Source organism: Cinclus cinclus, chromosome 10, assembly GCF_963662255.1.
Source record: "Cinclus cinclus chromosome 10, bCinCin1.1, whole genome shotgun sequence".
NCBI lineage: Eukaryota > Metazoa > Chordata > Aves > Passeriformes > Cinclidae > Cinclus > Cinclus cinclus.
Genome location: NC_085055.1, coordinates 1330439 through 1348055, shown reverse-complemented (window position 1 = coordinate 1348055; position 17617 = coordinate 1330439). Strand labels below are relative to the sequence as shown.

Genomic DNA, 17617 nt, shown 5'->3' with positions numbered 1-17617 from the left:
GAGGGAGGGAAGGGGAAAAGGGAAATATTTGTTCTGGACTTGGTTTGGATCCAGGACCTGGCCACTCCCTCATGCCAGAACCATGATCCTGTTATTTTACGTGCTGTTCCTCCCTGGCCACACTCCCCCTTTACTCCAGCTGCTGCTCCAGGATGCAAACAGGGGGACAAGAGCCCAGATTTGAAATGATGGAATCATGAAATCACAGACTGCTGTGGGCTGGAAGGGACCTCAAAGCTCATCCAATTCCACCTGCCCTGTCTCAGGCTGCTCCAAGCCCCTGGATCCAAACCCTGGATCCATCCATCCATTATTCCCTGCCCAGGGCCACGGCATTGGTACAGGATGAACTTTAAGGTGCCTTCCAACCCAAACCTTCTGGGATCCACGGATTCTCTGATTTCAATCCCACTCGCTGAAGATTTGCTGCTCTTTGTGCTCCTCTCGGAGAGACATTTTACTTTTCTCATCTTGAAACGCACCCAGCATTTAATTACACCATGAATAAATTAACGGACAGATAAAAGTTATTGCATCAAAAAAAAAAAAATGTCACCGGATTTTATATTGTAGGAACGGATGAGTTCGGGTTCCTTTGGAGGCTGGAATGCTTTTCCAGGCGGAGCTGTCAGAGCTGGCTCGGCCGGAGCCTCAGCCCGGGGGGGACGCGGCCGCGGGGCTCGCCCGGCGGGGCCGCCCTTCCCTTGGCAGGGATGGCATCCAGGGATCCGGTGCTGCCGCCTCCGTGCCGGCCCGAGCCGGGGCCCCGGGCGGCCCTGGCCGCTCCCAGGTGTCCGGAGAGGCGGAGATCCCCGGCGGGCAGCGAGCGAGGCGAGGCCGGGAGGGTCCCGCTGAGCCTCCGCAGCTCCAGCACCTGATCCCGAGCCCGGCCCAGCGCTGCCGTCAGCTCGAAGCGCTCCTCGCACTCCCGGCGCACCGTGTCCTGCAGCAGGGAATTCTGCAAAGAGAAACACCGGGAATAGCACCAGCCATCGCACCTGGACACTCCTGGGACAGGGACCTGCCCTGCATTGTCCTTCTGTTCCCTGGGGAGCCAGTGGGAAATGCCAGGGAAGTGCTCAGAAGGTTTTCCTGCTCTCCTGCCCAGCTGGGAGAACTGGGAATGCTGCTTTTGGGAAGGAAAGGCAACCACGGAGAGAGGTGCAGACAGCAAGGGGTGAATGCTGCTTTTCCCTGTAAGCCTCGGCAGTGGGAGAGCACAACCTGCTTGGAGTCATGGAAGCAGGTGTGGAACCAGGAATGGACTCACGAGTGGAACCAGGAATGGAACCAGGTATGAACAAATGGAATCACGAGTGGAACCAGGAATGGAACCAGGTATGAACAAATGGAATCACGAGTGGAACCAGGAATGGAACCAGGTATGAACAAATGGAATCACGAGTGGAACCAGGAATGGAACCAGGTATGAACAAATGGAATCACGAGTGGAACCAGGAATGGAACCAGGTATGGAACCAGGCGTGGAATCAGGTATGGAACCAGGTATGAACAAATAGAATTAGATATGGAATCAGATATGGAACCAGGTGTGGAAGCAGGTATGGAATTAGACATGGAAGCAGGTGTGGAAGCAGGTATGAACACATGGAATCATGGACTCACTCATGTGTCCCCCTGTTGTCCCAGCACTGCCAAGGCCCCTCTGTCCCACGTCCCATCCTTGGGCACAGATTGGGCACAGCCTCACTGGAATCCCACTCACATTTCCAAGGAACATATCAGTACCAACCCCAGCACTAATTCACTTGGAAAAGCTCTATTTTTGCTGTTGACCAATTCTTTTTCCTGCCACTGAACTGCTTTGGACATTCCAGCCTAATCTTATCTGCAGTCCCTGACTCCACATTTCCCATGTGGAGCAGCTCTCTTCTCCCTTCACATTATATTCCAAGCATTCAGCAAATGTTTGTGGTCAGCACAGCCATCAGTTGAATTTCTCTTTGCATTTAATTAATTTTATGCATTCCTGGGTAAGGGAATGTGTCTGTACTGGTGGGAGCTGGGACACCAGTTCAAGGAATGAGAAATATCCGTGTCTTCTACTCTAAAAACTGGGAATTATTCATTGTTTACTCATGTTTGGGCAGTGGGACATGAGGCTACAGATTAAGAAAGGCCTTGCAGGACCTGAAAAACATATATTTTCCTACAAAATGCCAATTTAAGCATTTGCTGAATTAAAACTTCACATCATTTGTGATCTACCATATTTAGGAAATTATAATGGATTTGTTTGTGAAATCTTTGTGTTTCAATGGATTTTCTGGTTAGAAACCCAGACCTTTGAATGATTTTAGAAATCACATGTCTGCAAGCAAAAATAACCAGGCATTTCCTGGGTCCTGTTCCTACCTCCTCTTGAACTTGACTCAAACTGTGAATCAGCTGTGTCTTCTCCTGGGTTAGTTTTTCCAGTTCATCTGACTTGTGCTTAATTTCTTTCCTCAGTTTGTCCAAGAATGATTCATTGTTGCTCTTCTCCATGGTCAGCTGGAATTCAAGTTCACTGATGAGCCTTTTAAGGCTCTGGATTTCTTTTTCCTTGTCTCCATCCTTCTCTGCCAGTTTTATTTGGGCATCTTGGAGCTTCTTCTCCAGAATTTCTGTCTCCATCCTCAAGCTCTTGGTGGCACTGGATATTAAACCTGGGATCTGGGGGAGATCAGAGAGCAATTAATCTCCACTCAGTACCTCTAAATATGGAGAATTAATAGAAAACCAACAAATTCAAACTTGAAGGTCCTCAGAGAGAGAGAGAGAAAAAAAAAAAACCCTCTGAATTTACATAATTCCCTCAGAGAACACCCGAGAGCTGTAAATTAATCACCACTCACTGAGAACACAGAGATTAATTAGTGTGCTCAAGATCAAATAGAGACATTGAGGTAAAACAGGGAAAATTTAACTTCAAGCTAAATTTACTGCAAGTCAATGTTTCCTCAGGGTTTAAAATTCATGGTTAAATATTTGTCAAGTGAACAAAGCCAAACTTATTTTCAACTCTAAATCACCACACAATGTCCGAGATTTTAAATAACAATATAACCACATCACTTTTTTTATTATTTTTCCAGATTTCTCAGATATTCTCAGGAATTGTATCAAACCTTTTGAAAACTCAGGTTACAGGTACAATTTCTCAATTTCTATTAAAAAACCTGAGGGGGATCTGGAGCTCCCCTGTGGTACCAGCTCCAGTCCAGCCCAGCAGGACTTTACTGGTCACTCGCCCTGGAACTGCTGGGTTCCCTCAGGAAGGGAAAAAAACCTGGGTGGGACTGGGGCACCTCACCATAGCCTGAAACTGTCCTAAGCTTTTCAAAAATGATGATGTCACATTAAACATAATTAACAACTCTGGGGACACAGATGAAATTCTAGTGTGAAAATATGAGAGGAGAAAGATCTTCCACACCAATTAACTTGAAGTGGAATGGTTATTTTCAGCCTGTTCCATGAAAAAAAATTAAATATTCTAAGACTAGAGAAAAGTACTGCATTATCCAGAGAGAGGATGACACACAGAGAGGTTTTATTCCTCCACATCCCCATTTTTTACAGCTCTCTGTGACCTTCTGGCCCAAGTTTCCTCTGGAGCACTGCACCTTCTGCTGGAGCTCCTCGTGCTCTCTCTGATATTTGGTGATCAGCTCCTGCTGTTTTTGTCTCTCCAGGTCCAGCTCCACTCTGGCCTCTTCCCTGACTTTCAGGATTGCTTCTTTGTGCCGAGCCTCCCCTTTGGCCAGGTCCATTTCCAGCTGGGGACAAGAGGGGGTCAGTGGGGATGGGATCCATGGGATGGGATCATGGGATGGGATAATGGCATGGGATGGGATCCATAGAATGGGATCCATGGGATAGGATGATGGGATGGACTTCAAATTCCATCCATCCCACCCTGCCATGGGCAGGGACACCTCCCACTGTCCCAGGCTCCTCCAGCCTGGCCTTGGGCACTGCCAGGGATCCAGGGGCAGCCACAGCTGCTCTGGGAATTCCAGCCCAGCCAGGAATTCCCAATTCCCAGCATCCCATCCATCCCTGCCCTCTCTCCATTCCCTGTGTCCTGTCCCTCCATTCCTTGTCCCCAGTTCCTCTCCAGCTCTCCTGGAGCCCCTTCAGGCCCTGGAATGTCACAAGAAGCTCATCCCAGACTCTTCTCCAGGTTGGAATATTGGTTGAAATTTCTCAGTTCTTACAGCACTCCAATAATTCACATTATAAATTCAAATTTGAAGATTCAGCCATGGTTTCCCCACTAGAAAATTCTGGATTCTGGAGGAAACCACAAAGGCTGCATTTAGGAGAATACTTTTTCTAACCCAGGATGCTCCTATTCCCTATTTCCCTGTGTGATTCTGATGGATTTAATTGCAGCAGGGTGAAAGCACAACAGGCATATTAAATGCACAGCACAAACCTCATTACTTCAAATGATTAAAAGCACAAAAGCCCACAATGAGCTTAATTACAATTATCTAATTCCACACATTATTATGAGCAGAAGTATAATAAATCTTCCTGACGTCTTTAGGGGGAAAAGAGAAACTGGAAATATTTTCATTATTTTTTAAACCAAAATATACCAAATTCTGGGTGTGGAAGAGGTGCAAATCCCCCACTAAGCTATAGCTTAAAAATTGCTGTATTTGTGAGATGCTCAAAGTAGACATTATTATTATTCATTTTCTTCTTCGTATTCTTCTTCCTATTATTATTATTATTATTATTATTATTATTATTATTATTATTATTATTATTATTATTATTATTTCTATATTCTTAGATGGGAGTTGGGATTCTGAACATAAATCTCCAGGTTTGTTAACTCTACCTATTATTACAGATCCTGATCACTTGTTGGAGGCTCCTTGACTCTAAAGACTGAACAAATAAAGGCAATATAAAAACCTGAGCTCATTCATACAAAACATTTCACATTTAATATTTGAAATTAATAAAGCTGAGAACCAGAACAAGAAATAAAGTGGAGGTTGATTTTCCAAGAGAGCATAATGGCCACTAATTGATTTAAACCCACTTCCACACCCCTCATTAATTAATATTTTAGAAATCCAGAAGATAAATGTGTGCATCCATCTTTTCAGGAGGAATTCCTCCATGGCAGGGGTGGTTCAGGGAAGGGTTGGAGCACACCTGGATGTGGCACTTGGGGCTCTGGTGTTTGGGCACTCAAAGGTTGGACTCCATGACCAACCTCAATAATCCTAGGATTCCCTCAATATTTTGTGTTCCAATGGACTTATGTCTTAAATTACTTCCTAAAAGTGATTTTTTTGTTGTTGTTCCACTAAAATAATTTCAGGTTTATATGTATTTTAAACAGAAAACTTGACCCCGTGGTGCAGTGGCACAAACCAAAAGCAACGTTGTCACTTTGTTGATTTTTTTTTGGCTGCTGAGCAGAGTTTTGGGGCCTTGCTGTGGCTGCATTTTAATGGCTGTGACACCAAAGCTGAAACTGCTCCCTCTCCCTCCCACCAATCTTTATTTTGTTCTCATGTCAGGTTGGAAAGACTCTGTGATTGTGGAGCCAGCGTGATCCCCTTTACAAATTATATCCTGTGACAGGGAAGTGAAGGGGTTTCCAATGAAATGTAACTGATCCTAATTGCAACCAGTCCTCAGGTTTTCCTGGGACTAAATAAAGCTTCCAGACACGGAAACAAAAAATGCAGTAATTTCAGTCACCAATTATGGGAGACTTAGATAAGTCACAGTTATTGTTCAACTCCGCTTTTAAATTTTCCTTCACGGATATACACATTTATTTTAATTTCTTATTCTTTTTAATACCTATTTTTCTTCTTTTCAATACATAAATATATTTTTCATTTCTTATTCTTTTGAATATATGAATGTATTTTTATTTCTTACTCAGTTCAGGGTTTTTTTGGTGCTCAGGGGAAAAAGCTGCAGATGAAAACACGGTTGACATGGTGACACTTATTTATGGGAATCAGCTTCCCAAATCCCACAGGAAGAGGCTGGCAGGAGAACTCCTTGGACAAAGCTGGACAAGATGTGGGTGCCCCTGGATCCCTGGCAGCGCCCAAGGCCAGGCTGGGCAGGGTTTGGAGCAGCCTGGGACAGTGGGAGGTGTCCCTGTGCCCATGGTAGAGGTGGCATGGGTGGGATTTAAGGTCCCTCCGACCCAAACCAGCCTGGGGTCCTGGGATTCCGTGCACTTCAGCAAACACTAAATGTGCTTTTGGAAATAGGAGGCTCCCCAAAACAAACCCTTCCCTGGGAATTTAAGGGTTTGAAGCCCCAGCAGGCCCAGAGGTCCAAGGCAAACGAGATTTGTGCGTTCCTGACAATTTTTTGGCTGAGTTGGTTCCAAACCTGTGTGTGATGGCACGTGGCACTGGAGGGACCATTCCCTGCTTTCCTGTGTCCTCTGAAAGTGGAACCCCCCAAAGCAGAGCCCCCAAAGTCACCTTGTCCCTCCAGGAGTCCTCGCTCCGAACCTTCTGCCTCAGTGCCTCCTGCAGCTGCTCCGTCCTGCTCTGCTGGGACACCAGCAGCAGCTCCCTAAAAACACACAAATCCCACATAAACCTGGCCTCTTGCAGTTGCCTTTCCTTGCAGTGAAGTCCTGCTCCTCCTTTCCCCAGGAATCACCACTTGGAATCTCCACCACGCCCTCAGTCTCCTCCTGAATGTCATGTTTTAAAGAAAATACAGGGCTTGATCTTCCACTTCAAATTAGTACTTCTTTGGTATTTCTCAAAGACAAATTTCAAAGAACACAGAGAAACTTCAAATGTTCCAACCAGATTATTTAATGAACTTGGAATTGTATTTCATGAACTTGGAAAATGAAGATCATTAATTTAAAAATTGTAATGGGTTTGGAATGAAAACCACTGAGTGCTTTCTGTTGTTCGAGGTACTCTTTGATATGTGGGGCAAGACTCCTGGAGAGGATGAATTCCTGCCATTGGTGTTGTTAACAACTTGTCCACCACAAAAAATGCCTCAGTATTCCCTCAGCCAGGGTCTTGGACAGGATCTGGTACTTGGGGAGGTGTGAGAGCAACTTTCCACCAGTTCAGCCTGGCTCTGAAGGGTCTCAGCTGTGAACAAAGCTGTCCTTGTCCCTGGGACTGCTTTGGAGATGTGGAAAATAAAAACTGGGCTTTTTTTCTTTCTTCCTTTCCTTTTTTTTTTTTTTTGGCTGTTTTCCCTGGAATGGGATGGAGTTTGAGTGCCTTTGCTTTGGATTCACCAACCTGAATCCATATTTTTTAATTACCTGCAGGAGAATCTCCATCTCCAGTTTTATTCCTGACAGCCACAGGCTCCTTTTGAGCATTCAGAAGTGCCAGGAGGCACCAACTGCTCTGCATTTCAGGGGTTGGAATATTCCCTGCACATAGAGCAGCTGAACAGCTGCAAAAATGGGGCTTTGGGGCTCTGATTAAACTCAAACTGAAGCTCTGCAGCCCAAGCAGAACTTCTCTACTCCTATTTTTTAATAGAACTTTTTCCTTTTTTCTCTGCATCCCAGTTTTATCTGTCCTGTAAGAATTTAAAAAAACAATCCAATGACCCCCAAAATCCCCAGAAGTCTCAGGAGCACCTGAGTCCAGCTCAGCTCCCTTTACCTTTCCTGTTTCAGCATCAGCACCTCCTGCTCTGTTTGGCTCAGGAGAGCTTTAAGGGTTTCCAGCTCACTCTCTGATCTCCCAGTTCTTCTTTTCAGATCTTCTTCTTTCCTTTCTTTCTCAGCCATTTCCTCCTGTAAATGTTTGCAGATTTGTTGGCAAATGAGAAGGGATTCTTCCTTTTCCTTCAGCTCTTTCATAAGCCTACAGATGAAATAAATAGCAGCATTGTAGTTACTGTATCCTTATTTATAGGCAGAAATAATAATGCCCGGAAAATAAAATACTGGTCAAAACTCCATGTGTTCTTTATGAAGTTAAATCTATTGACTTGACAGAATTTTTTTTTAAATGTATTGCATAAAGATTGCACTAAAATAATAAAATCTTTGCTGTCATTGTTCAAAAATATGAAATATCATTTCAGCATTTACCTGGACTCAGCAATTCCGTTTTCATATTTGATCTTTTTCAGTTCATTTTGACAGACATCAAGCTCTGTTGACTTCACCCTAAAAAAAATTTGGAAAAAAAAAGAGGTTTTTTCCAAATAAATGAGCCCTTACTCCTGCAGCAGCCTGGACATCACTCCTGGGTGTATTTTCCACTTTGCATTTTCCATTTCAAGTGAAAGGCCACAAATAGAAAGATCTGTCAGCTCCAGCAAAGGTTGTCAATAATTGGAAGTTACACTTCCAGTGCCATCTCAGCCTGACCTGGATCACAAATATTGCAAACAAGAAGTGAGATCTTGCAACACTGATGACAGTTTTGAGCAATAAATTAATAAAATGGAACAAATCCCAATTTTGTAGGTGAAAGGGCTGGAAACTTTGCAGGTTTTGTGTCATTATGTCACCATTGCACCAATTAATAACCATGGTTAAGGTTCATATTTACATTTAAACAGATATAGAATATGTTGTCATATTAAATTGTGCCCATATTACACTGAAATGTTAATTTACACTTGGAATGCCCTCAGTGTTTATTTAACTGTGTTCATGACATCTTTGTTTCCCACTCAATCCTTACATTATCACATTTGGTTGCTAAGCATCCCAAATATTTGCAACTCGGTTACTCAGACCCCCTGAACAGAGAACTGAAAGCAGAAAGTGCAGAGCAGAGCAGCACAAATCCTTTGCTCAGATTTCAGGGAAACGTGGACAAAGAGTGATGATGGAAGGTCACGAGCCTGGCACTGCCAGCTCCTGACTCCTGAGCCTCACTTTTAACAGAGTTTGTGCTTTTCCAGCACCTCTGAATTCTGGAGCTGATGTCCCCAGGCTGCTCCAGTGCCCACGGAGGTTTTTCAGCACTCTGAAATTTGGAATTTGAAATTAGCACTGTGGAATTTGTGATGTTTGGGTGGTGCTGTGGAGTGTTCTGAGAGGCTGGGGAGTGCTCTGGAAATGGGAGAAAATCCTGGAATGGTTTGGGTTGGAAGGGACCCCAAAGCCCATCTTGTTCCACCCACACTTTCCATAGACCAGGTGCTTCCAAGCCCCATCCAGCCTGGCCTTGGACACTGCCAGGGATCCAGGGGCAGCCACAAATTCCCTGGAAAACCTGTGCCATCCCCCCAGGGAATAATTCCTTCCCAGTATCCCACCTCACCCTGCCCTCTGGCAGTGGGAAGCCATTCCCCCTTGTTCCATCACTATATATTCCTTCCCACACACATTTTTAGTCCTGAAGTTATCTGGATTTCCCAAAATGCATCCTACACCCGTGTGTTAAGGGAGGTACTGGATCATTGTCCTTCCTCTGCAGTTCCATTAATCCCTGCTGGAGAAAGAAGCCCTGCTCCCACAGCCAGGCTGGCTCAGGGAGGTGCTTAGAAATAATCATATGAAGATAAAATAGTTCCTCTGTTGGTCAAAACCTTCTTAGATCACTGTGACAAGCAGCACTTGCTGGAAATAAAAAGGTTGTTTGTGTTCTTTATGTACAATGGGGAACAACCAAGGAATGGGAATCTTACAGTAACAGCTTCTTGTAGTGGTCCAGCTCTGCTGTCACCTTCTGCAGCTGCAGGCCAGCTGTCTCCACCTGATTTGTTAAATCTGGAAGCAAAAACACGAGGTTGTGTCTCTGTTAATGTTAAACTAATTCACTTTAGTGGTTTGTTTCCAGGTCAGACCTGCAGCTCCTCATTCCCACCTCAGGCAGAGCAGTCTTTTCAGCAAAAAGCTGGGGTTTGTTTGCCTGTTTGGGCTTTTTTTATCCCATCAGAAAACATCAAATTCAACTGCAGTGGAACCTGAAATGCTTTAAATCAGATGGGTTCTACATGGAGCTGAGAGCAAACATGCAGGGAGGTGGCCCCAAAACTCACCTGGAATTTACTTCATCTGAAACCCTGGCAGTAACTTAATGATGTTGTGTACTTGTCTTATCCTCTAAATGTTCTTTTTCAGAACACATCATCTCACCTCCAATCAGCCTTTTTCCCAGGACAATCCCTAGATTTTTGTAGTTAAATTATCTCTGGTTTTGTGTGCTTTAACATCATCCTTTTGTATGCTTTTAAATCCTAAGAACAGCCATAAACTTATAGATGTGATGTCCTTTAAACTGAAGCACCAGCACATGGCTTAATCTGATTTTCATCTCCATGAACATAACACAGAATCATGGAATGGCTTGGGTTGGGAGGGACCTTAAAGCTCCTCCAGTCCCTCTTCCCTTCCACTGTCCCAGGTTGCTCCAAGCCCCATCCAGCCTGGCCTGGAATACTTCAGGGATGGGGCAGCCACAGCAACTTGGGCATCTCTAGATATGCTCATGAACAAGAGCTGCCTTTCCAGAAAGCCTAAGAATGATTTGAAAGCAAAAGGACAGCACCACAAACTACATGGGAAAAAAAAAATCCAACAACAAATCACTGCGAGAGATCTGGAAGTGAAAGAAAAACCAAGATTATTCCTCAGAAAGCAACAGCAAACCAAGTGAGGTGACCTTGTCTCTGAAGGGAACAGTTCCCAAGACAGTCCTTCAAAATCCTTTGATGTATCTTCCCAGAAGCCAGATCTCTCACTCTTGTTCTTAAATTTATCATTTCGCTCCAATTCCCTGAATTTCTGTAACTTTTCCCACATCTCTTTCAGTCATTTCCAGCAATGATGATGGATGATCCCAGTGTGGGATTTCCTGCCAGCCACATCTTATCTTGGTAAATCCTACAATTGGAAGAGTCCCCTTTTTTTCAGTAAAGGGAAAAGGAAAATTTTTCATTAGACTACAACAACAACAAAAAAAAAATCAGGGAGAGAATATATTGGATAAAACACACAGGACCTGTCAGATCCATTCCCAAACTATCAGCATTTATAAAGAGTTTGAAATCTCTTGGACTTGACTAAACCCTTGGAAAAATCATGGAAGTGAACTGCAGAAGCACCTTCTGCACCACCTCGTGGGTGCCCAAACCAATGAACCCCATTTTTGTGTAATGCTCCTGTGGCACCAAGCCTCAGGTGCTGTGCTGGCACTGCCACGGCTGGAAGCTGCACTGAGGTGAGCAGAGCTCCAGGCTGTGACAATTGGTGGCCTTGTCACAATTCCCTTGTCTCTGAGCCAGCAGGGGTGGCCAAGCACCCTCTGGACATGCCAGGCCACCTGCAGTCCCTGCTGCTCCCTTCACTGGGCATTCCTCAGCCATGCATTGTCCTGCTCCTTCCCAAAGCTGAAAAACACAATTCCCGTTTGCTGGAGGTGCCTGGCAGAATTCCTACAGAAAAGGGAGAAGCTTTGGCTGCAGCTGCCAGGCAGATGTGAGGCACAGCCCTGGGAAGCAGCCAGCCCTGCCAGCAGGAACGTGACTCTGGGAAAACAGATTAATCCCAGATTAGTGTGGATGGACACAGAAAGAGCAGAACCATCTGCCCATCTTCACAGGCTGCTGTGAGAAGATTCTGCCAAACAGCTCTTCCTGACCTTTTACAAACTGTTATTTTAAAAGGTCTCTGCCAATAATTAGTAAGTGTGGTACTTTTTTCTTCTCCCTCTATGTGGGAGTATGGACACAAGCTCTGGAATAAAGGAAAGGGAGAGGGATGATGCTTGGTTTGGTTCTGTACTTTGGGTGGTCTCTTTCAAACACTGTTTCCTCTTTCACTCCATTTGTCTCCAGAAGTTTTCATGCACAGGAGTTTTTCATGAGGGAAGAGATGGATTTAATTATACAAATGGTTTCTGCAAGTCTTCTCTAGAGAGAATTCCCACCAAAGTCAATGAGAGCTGGTGAGCAGAAAGTCCCACACCCATGGAGGCAGATTTCAATGAAAGCCGTGGTAAAAATGAGGCAGCTAATAAGGAGAATGGCAATACAAATGGAAACTTGTGTTGAAAACTTCCTGAACAGAGGAAAATACATTCAAACACTTATGTGAAAATATTCTGGTAATGAAAATAAAGCCTATTGCAAAACATGCAAAGCCAACAGAAAGAACTCACACTCTGTAATTCTGACACTGAGCCTAGTACTGCAAGAAGCACATCTCAAACACTCAGCAGGCCAAATTATCTCAGTTTCATTCATGTCTAATTTTACTTGATTTTTGTGACTCAGAATGGCTCTGACCACAGCCATAAACCTTCCAGTAACCTCCCAGTGAGCCCATGCTGGGATTGCTGGGAGAAGGACAGAAGCTGAGGGGCACAGCCTGAACGTGCACGAGGACCTGCTGAACCACAGAAACAGAACAAAGCTGGGGACTGTTTCCTCTTCCTTGAATTGCATCACTGGAGCCCCTGGTGTGTGTAGAACACCCAGCAGAGGCTGCCCACAGCTGGCTTTCAGGAATTTCACCACCCAGTTTGCATCCAAGGGCACAGTGCTCCAGCTCCTGCCTGGAAACAGCGACAACTGGTAAAGTTTTCAGTGAAAAATCAAAATAATAAGCAGCACATTGAGTAAGCAGCCACTCTGGAAGCCATCAACTCCACAGCTAATTCCTAACAGATTCCCAGTGAGGCTGGATCAGAGGCACACGTGGTAGAGCTGTGTAATTTTCTGCTTTTCCTGCAAAACCTACCAAATCCAATCCAATATAATTCCTGACAATTTGGGGGTAATCTAAATAAAAGCTCAGTGTTCCATACATGCACACGAAAAAGAAGATTATTTCCCTGTACTTAAGACTTATGGGGAGGTTCATAAACACAGATCAACTAGATCATGGAATGCCAGGATAATTTGGGTTGGGAGGGGCTTTAAATCCCACCCAGTGCCACCCCTGCCATGGCAGGGACAGCTCCCATTGTCCCAGGCTGCTCCCAGCCCTGCCCAGCCTGGCCTGGGACAGTGCCAGGGATGGAGCAGCCACAGCTGGAAGCTCAAAGCCATCTGCCATGGGCCAGGAGGGTTTGGATCCTTCACCTTCCTCTCCCCTCCAGACCTTTGGGTCCTGCCATCAGGGAGCAGCCTGGGACACACTGGCAGCTCAAAGCTGGAAGGTGGTCAAGGAATTGGAATAGAGAGCACACAGATCCCTGGCCAAGGCAGACTGGAAGCCAGCCCCTCTTGCTGAGTTTCTCTTGTATTCTGGGAAAAAGGAGGTTGCAGCAATTATTTAAAACTTACTTAATAGCCTTAATAGCTACTCCTTGTACAGGCCCTGAATTTGGCCAGTGAGCTGTGTCAAAGGGGGCAAAAATATTTAATTTTTCTCAGAACACCAATTCCAGGCAATTTCAGATGTACACTTAACACAGCTAGTTTTCAGCACAGTTATTTAAAGACCATAGCAGACAATCTGTGAGAAATATGAAATACATCCATGAAAAATTACAGTGTCAGAGCAGGAAAACATTGCCTCATCACGTGTTTGTAAAGAGACCAAAGAAGTGAAGTAACACCCCAAAGTCCCTGCACAGAACTGAATTATTTGTATTTATAATAGTTCATATACTGTGTTCTCCAAGACAATTTCTTTTTTTTTTTTTTTTTTTTTGTCTACACAAGAAAGTCCTTCTTTTAATTTGTGACTCACAGAAGTCTGGAAGGAGCCCAGGGATGGACTCCAGATTTAGATCCTTTCTGGAGACCTCACCAGTGCCATCAGGAAGTGTCCAAACCAGTAAAAGCTGCCAGGAACTGGGAGGATGTGCCAGGAGAGGAGTGACTGGGGCTTATCTCTCCCAGCAGATGCTGCTGACCACTGCCAGACTGGGCTTTCTGCTTCATTCTTTCACCTTCACATAGAAAACCAGCAGAAAAAAACAGCAGAAAAAGGCACCAGATTCTAAATAGTTGTGGGCGGCACAAACCAAGGGCAGCCTCAACAGAATAAACCAACAACTGCAACCATGAAAACATGACAATCTCCAAGACCTTAAAAATCCTTAAAAAGGGAAAAAATGGCATTTTGGCAAAGCCTGCTCCCCTCCCACCCCCCCTCCCCGTGACACACTACAAGCATGCCTGCACTCAGAAGGGTTGGATTTGCTCATCCATGGCCAGAGTTCACTCTCCAGCATCAGAGGACTGGGTCTAAAGTCTGAATTTTCTGCCTGTATTCCTGTCTGTTTGAAGCCAAGCTAATTGGGATATGTTAAAATTCCTAAAGACCTGCTTCTCCTACACATTAAAATTGGTTTGAAATACTGTCCTTACTTATTGGCTGGGAAAGCTGAAAAGGAAATAAAAAATGGAGATTCTGACCTGAATTTTCCTTGGGGATAATTTTTACCCTCAGTATTTAGGCCAAGAAGACAAAACAAAATACAAGAGAGACACATCCTTTAATACAGAATTATGATTTGTGTTGGGAGGGACATTAAACCCCACCCAGTGCCACCGCTGCCATGTCCAACCTGGCCTTGGGCACTGCCAGGGATCCAGGGGCAGCCACAGCTGCTCTGGGAATGCCAGCCCAGCCAGGAATTCCTAATTCCCAATATCCCATCCAGCCCTGCCCTCTGTCCATGTGAAGCCATTCCCCGTGTCCTGTCCCTCCATGCCTTGTCGCCAGCCCCTCTCCAGCTCCCCCTGCATCCTTCCCTTCTCCCAGCCCGGCTCCACAGGAGAACCTGGATTCCTGATTTTCCTCAAGAAGCCAGGTGTGGCCCTTCTCTCAGTCACACTCCACAGCAGCCTGATCCCAGCCCCTCGTGGCAGAGAACTGGGATTGTTTTCCATGTATTCCTGTGCTGGAAAGCTCCAATGAGCCATTGCCTCCTCACACTCTGCTCCAACAGCAGCCCTGCATTCCCCAGCCTTCCCACCGAAGCTGGAATTCTGAAAAAATACATCTCAACAGCACTTGTAGCATGAATAGGGGCTGTTTGAACTGCAGCCTACCTAAAACCGCAGGAAACTATTCCCCCTTTGCATTTTCAAAGCTTTTCAAAGTGGTCTTTAAAGTGCCATTAGAGACACTTGGGGAGAGTAGAACACCTCCTTTCTATGAGCAGTGCTAACATTCCCCTCTCCTCTCCTTCCCATGAGCAGTGCTAACATTCCCCTCCCCAGCTCCTCCAGTTTTCCATCATCTCTCATCAGCCTCATTATGGCAGCACACCACCAAGTTTATATTTGAAGCTGAAGTAGACTATGGAGCAGCAACAGCAAAAGACTGAAAATTCAGATTTTGGGAGCATCGCCAGCAATTTCAACCCTTCCAGAGCAAGCCAAGAGCTGTCATGAGCTAAAGAAAAACCACAAGGACTTTGGGGAAGAAAAATGATTCTTTATCTGTGATTAAGTAAAGGATTGAGCTGGTAATAAAATGAAAGCAGAAATTTTTGAGGAGCCCGTGCTACCGCAGCCCTGCTGCTCCCAGCACTAAAAACACAGACACGTTATCATCATTATTGATTTTTGATTTGGGGAGTCTGATTGATTACACAATTATCCAGCAGACCTTACCCTGTGCTGAGCATTTGTCAAGACCTGTCACCTCCCTCCAACTGGGTGATGCTCTGTGAGGCTGAAAATGGCTTGAAGGCAGCAATCACCTGATCCCACAAATCCCCTACAAAGGGAATCCTCAGAAAGTCAAGACAAGCAGGAGAACAAAAAAACAGCAGCAGAAACAACTGCTTGGTTCCTGCTCCTGCAAATACCTACTGTGGTGTGAAATAATTGTGACTTTACAATTCTGTGAGAAATATGCAACAGAAGAATCCTCAAAATATTGGCTGCAGAAAGGAAAATCCTTTAGAAACAGGGAAATCACAAATCCTGGCAGTTTTTGATTATTTCTGGATTGTCAAATTACTTCAGTACCAAAGAGGGACTTTAAGAGTAGTTTGTGTGAGGGGAAAAAAAAAAGCAAAATAAGGCAAAAGCCCAAGCTCCCCCCAAAGCATGGACACTCAGGATGTGGCTGATTTCCACACCCTGACTTTGGACAGGGCAAATCCACTCCCTGGAACTGATTTCCAGCAAGATGCTGTTTGTTCCCACTCATTTATTTTAACACAATGGCAAATCCATTTCATATTTAATGTTTGTTTCACTAAAAAAATGCTCTTTGGTATTTCAAAGAGAACCATTTTTTATCAGCAGTGCATTAGCTGGGTTTATTACCCCAACCCAGCAACGTGTTCCCTAAAGCCAGACCCCCTCAAATCCTCCTGGATTTGTGTTTTACTGATCCATTCAGGAAGGGGGGAATCCAAATGTCTGAGCCAGCAGCCTTCCTGCCTTGAAACCTCCTTCTGGATACCCACATCAAACGTTTTACTACTTCTTAATAACTCATTTATTAGCAAGTGACTGCTACATTTTTATTAATACATTTTAAAATGTCTCACATAAAACATCAACCAGCTTAGAGGGTATTTTTACTCATCATTAAGATTTTGCAGGGTTCTAATATTCTGTATGAATTCTATGTATGATGTTTTAGCTGTGTTTTCTCTACAAAATCTCTGTTGTTTTATATTTCACTGCATATTTTCAACCTGGGACAGTGGAAGGTTTCCCTGTCCATGGCAGGGATGGGAATGGATGAGCTTTAAGGTCCTTCCCAACCCAAACTATTCCAGGATTCTGTGACAATTAACTGTGATGGGCTGATGCAACATGCCAATTTAGGGAAGCAAATTCAGGTTTTCAGAAGATCCAAGAAGCCATGCAGGCCCCCTCCAAAAAATATAGACCGCATTGAACAACCTTTTAAAAATGTAATAAAATAGAGACTGCAAAAACCTCTCTTTTAAGGTAACAACAAAGCAATTCTGCATGGAATTAAAGGGGGGGCAAAGCTGAAAATGAAAGTATTTATTTGCCATGTTCATGGAGAAATTCTGAATTTACAGTTTGCAGCAACCTCTGGAGCAAACAGAGGGGGAAAGTGAACTGAGCTAAGGGCACTTTTCCTATCAGCATAAATAGAATAATACAACTGTTTGATGTTACAATGCTAACTCATGTGTTTCAGAGCGTGAGAGATCATCTGATGAGATTTTATGTCCACTGCCCCTTATTATTTCTACAAAGACACAAGATGTCTTTGCTGGAGCTTTTCAGCAGTGTTGTTATAAAAATAAACCAATTCAACAGCAATATATAAGATATTATTGTGCCTATCCTCAGCACCAGGGGTTGGTTACTCATGGATGGGATCTCACATCTGGTATTTTCACAGGTACTGGAGGACCAGAGAAGTTCCCCCACCGTGACCATGGCTGTGACCTTTCAGTGTGTCCCCACCCAGAGCACAAGGCAGATGGGCACTGCAGTGCCAGCCTGGGCACTCCAAACCCTGCCTGGAACAGCACAACCTCAAATGTGCTCCCAAGGTCTTCAAATACCTCTGAGCCAGAGCTGTGAATGCAAGAGAAAAGAGATCCAAGGGATACCAACAGAAACAATCCTTTTGCAGTGAGTTTTTGTGTACACAGAGCTCCCAGGGTTTCATTTCAAGAGCTGTCACTGCTCTCACCCTTTCCAAGAGCATTCTCTGCTTCCTGAGACACAATCAAGGGTGGATCATTAGAGTGTCTTG

General features: G+C 44.6%; 1 protein-coding gene across 1 annotated transcript in view; it reads right to left on the bottom strand.

The window, feature by feature from the left end:
• Nucleotides 1-628: 628 nt before the first annotated feature.
• Nucleotides 629-17617, bottom strand: part of LEKR1 (leucine, glutamate and lysine rich 1) — a 32122-nt gene continuing 15133 nt past the window's right edge. Inside the window, exons 6-12 of the mRNA XM_062499384.1 lie at nucleotides 9643-9724; nucleotides 8090-8167; nucleotides 7656-7859; nucleotides 6486-6579; nucleotides 3630-3782; nucleotides 2377-2676; nucleotides 629-958 (exon numbers count right to left, since the gene is read on the bottom strand). Coding sequence (XP_062355368.1) covers nucleotides 629-958; nucleotides 2377-2676; nucleotides 3630-3782; nucleotides 6486-6579; nucleotides 7656-7859; nucleotides 8090-8167; nucleotides 9643-9724 — 1241 coding nt within the window. The remainder of the gene's footprint in view (nucleotides 959-2376; nucleotides 2677-3629; nucleotides 3783-6485; nucleotides 6580-7655; nucleotides 7860-8089; nucleotides 8168-9642; nucleotides 9725-17617) is intronic.